Here is a 3,626-nt window from a genome sequence, read left to right on the forward strand (position 1 = left end):
ATGACCCAGTCCCCATATATGAAATTTTGGGGGGAATTTTGAATGCACCCCAGCCGAACTTAACACCGTTTTTACTTGTTTTAAATTATTTAAATATCCATTTGAGAACTTTAAACATAACTAATTCAGTAAACAAACAGCAACCGCTGATTAAAAGAATGACTCATTTGTTTATCAATAAATTTACTAAAATATCGAATGGGCTTCAAACGGAATTTTTAATTAGACCGCGACATTTAAAAATAGAATTTTGTTGCAAAATTTAAAATATTTCGAAACTGGTTCGCAACAAATTAATTTGCATATAATTTGCAAATTTTATTAACAATAGTTTTCGGTGAATGAACTTTATCGGCTAGGTTATTTAAGTATCAGCATTGACACGTATCATAATAACCAAATCGTGTTGAAAAAAAATTCATAACATGTATAACAAATTACTCCTCTATTTTTCGTAAAAGGTACACCCAGACCTAACATTTAGTCTTATATCACCTATTATGTCTGATTTCTCGTGGCATATTAAAAACCAAAAATCATACAATCAACTCCCATAATTAACAACGATCTTATCAGCCTCAATTATCAAAAAACGACCCCTAAAGAACAATTGAGGATATTTAATCAAACACTCAAAAAACTAGCATCCGGTAACTAGTGAAGAATATGAAAGAAATATATATTTCGATTTCCTCCCTGGATGATACTACCTATGTGAATGCCTGTTCTTTGAAGAATCCATTTTGTTCTTAACTAATTATTGATATACCCACCACCCCTTCTTTAAATAAAAACTACCAAATTCGCAATCAATTAGTCAAAAACATTTTATTTCATTTAGATAACCGGATCAGCTGCCACTTTCCTTAGACGTCTTTGGCGAAGAATTCTCTGTTGTTGTCCGTTAAATTGACGTTGTTTTTGTTGTTGAGGATTTCCGACGACAATCCTTTGGCTTTCTTCGAGAAGTTTACTACGATTATCGCGGCGTATTTTCTGTTGTTGTCCGGCAAATCGATTACGGCGAATTCCCTGCTGCCTGCGGTTCATTTGGCGGCGGGCAAATCCTGCTGGTTTTCTACCAGATTGGGAATAGGCTCCCACAGCAACATAGTTGGCACTATAATCTTCATCGTCTTCATCGTCGAGATCTTCGTTGTCATAATCGCCGTAATAAAAGGATTTGTCGTAATCCTTGGAATCGGTTTCATCTCTTGCTGTTGGTGATGTTGGAGATGTGGGTGAGGTTGGAGACGTGGGTGAGGTTGGTGATGTAGGAGATGTTGGTGAGGTAGGGGACGTAGGTGAAGTTGGTGAAGTAGGAGATGTTGGTGAGGTAGGAGATGTGGGTGACGTGGGAGATGTTGGTGTCGTTGGACTTGTGGGACTTGTTGGAGTCATGGGTACGGTGGGTGTGGCAGGAGCTTGTTGGTATTTATTTTTTTTGAATATGAAATACCTCTCACCGTTTGGCATAGTTTGACGTCCGCGATTACCTATTTGTCTGCGGCCATATTGACCATCTATAAAGTTTTGAATAAATGTTATCAAAAATAATTTCAAAAATCTCCATTTATAAACTTACATGCCGATTGCAAAGCTACAGCGCTTAGAATTAATAAAATCAATTGCCAACGCATATTTTGGTTTATTTTCTAACCGCTTCAATCCTAAGCTGTGAGTACGCTTGACAAGATTACGACAACTTTCTACAGACTAACAAAATTTGCCAAAGATTCTGACCTTTTATACCGGTCGAATATCTCCGTATACATAAATGATACAAATCGACATGCCCTCTATACCGTTAGACTGTCATGGGATCTTTATTTGCAAAAATTATAAATTCGCATAAATTTCTTGCCAATTTTATTTAAATTTTTTGTGTTAAAGGTCGGCAAGGGCCAGCACAAAGTGGCAATGTGTGTGTGACCTATTTATACAATAGAATTTTGTTCAGAATTTAAAAAAAAAAAAACACGCATAATTATAAAATGATGTATATTTGGTTAAGATTATATAAATTTGTATAAATTAGTTTTAGGGGTCAGAGTGAGTTATAGCTGGAGAATATATCAATTTTCTGATACTTGCTGAACAAGTTACGGAATGGCATCCTTTAAAGAACACTTGCATGCAAACCATAACATATTTTCGATATTTTAACAAACGTAGTTATTTGACAGCGTCATTCGCATTTTAAGGAATTGGCAGATTTTTGCCATCCGAGTCTAAGACTAAGACCCAAAGTTAATTTTGTTTAATATGACTTCACGAGCTTAAGTGTGGATTTTTATATTAAATTTGTAATTCCGTTTGCAACACCACGAAATATTCATCGGAGTGTATATATTCCTGATCAGAATAGCCATGTCTACCTGTCTGTTGAAATTATCATATAAATCGCTATATTTAAGATAGAGCTTTGCAATTTGGACACTGATATTTCGAATTAAAAAAGGAATATATCGATCCACATTTTGTTGGAACGATACCCCCAGATATTTGGTATTTTGGGAATTTTTGGCACGTTTTCCAACCTATTTGAATTTTTGTATTTAGGGTTCTCGTTGTATAAGAGATCCTCCTACCAAAAAATATCGACATTGGTCTCCCTTCAAGGGAGTGCCCGCACAAATGTACCCACAAATTTCGCAATTTTCAGTTGTAAATAAGTACTTGGAAATCTTATTTGGTAGTAACTACGATCAATATTGGCCACCTTTAGGAAAGCCCCCATATTACTGTACCCCCAATTTGTCGGTATTTGGGGAATATTTTGCTATAATTTAGAATCTAGGGTTACCATGCGATAACAAAGCTGCCAATCGGAAATTTCAACATTGTTTAATTTTTTAGGAAACATCCATAAATGGTACATCCCAAATTTCAGTATTTTTGAGAGTTTGGGCATGTTGTATTATTGTAATTTGGTATTGACATTATTGTATTGATATTATGCGAAGAAGATGTTTACCCTCTAATGCAAAATGAAACAAGTAAAACTATTTTAAGTTCGGCCCAGCCGATTTTTGTATACTCTCCACTATGAGGATGACATTCAAAATATATGAAAATAATGAGGGCTCCGGGAGAAAACTCGTGTTCTAAGAACCCAAAATACCAAATTACTGGCAATTCGATTGCAAACGTGTCCAAAATCCCCAAAATAATAAATATAGTGGGGTACCGTTATATAACGTTTCCAAAATCCGAAATCGGGGGCTACATCAAAAAAGGACTGATAAATCTCATTTGCAATACCGAACTTCGAAGTGTTTGAAAGGTAATGACAACTTCATGATGGGTGGTATACAAAGCTTCTCGGACTCCAAAATACCTAAAATTGAGCAGGACCTATCTATAGCGTACACGAGGCCAGAAAGCGCACAAATTACTTCAGGCCAATAATCCTATTGTATTTCAGGAGCATGCACCAGCTGATTAGCACAATTTGGCTAGATGAATGCATGCCCAGTGATTGGAACCTCAGCATCCTGTGTCCCGTGCACAAAAAAGGAGACAAGACGATATGTGCCAACTATAGAGGAATAAGTCACCTTCCCATCGCATATAAACGATTGAAGCCAATGGTAAATGACATCATCGGACCATACCAATGCGGC

At 36.2% G+C, this 3,626-nt stretch overlaps 1 protein-coding gene across 1 annotated transcript; it reads right to left on the reverse strand.

The window, feature by feature from the left end:
* Positions 1-837: 837 nt before the first annotated feature.
* LOC133335776 (uncharacterized) lies at positions 838-1,640 on the reverse strand. Its single transcript, XM_061544073.1, has 2 exons — positions 1,586-1,640; positions 838-1,523 (listed from the first exon to the last, which is right to left on the reverse strand). The coding sequence occupies exons 1-2, from the start codon at positions 1,638-1,640 to the stop codon at positions 838-840; spliced, it is 741 nt and encodes a 246-aa protein (XP_061400057.1).
* Between the last annotated feature and the right edge of the window lie 1,986 nt (positions 1,641-3,626).

Source organism: Musca vetustissima, unplaced genomic scaffold (assembly GCF_032173495.1).
Source record: "Musca vetustissima isolate MV318-11 ecotype Yass unplaced genomic scaffold, APGP_CSIRO_Mvet_v1 utg896, whole genome shotgun sequence".
Taxonomy (NCBI): domain Eukaryota; kingdom Metazoa; phylum Arthropoda; class Insecta; order Diptera; family Muscidae; genus Musca; species Musca vetustissima.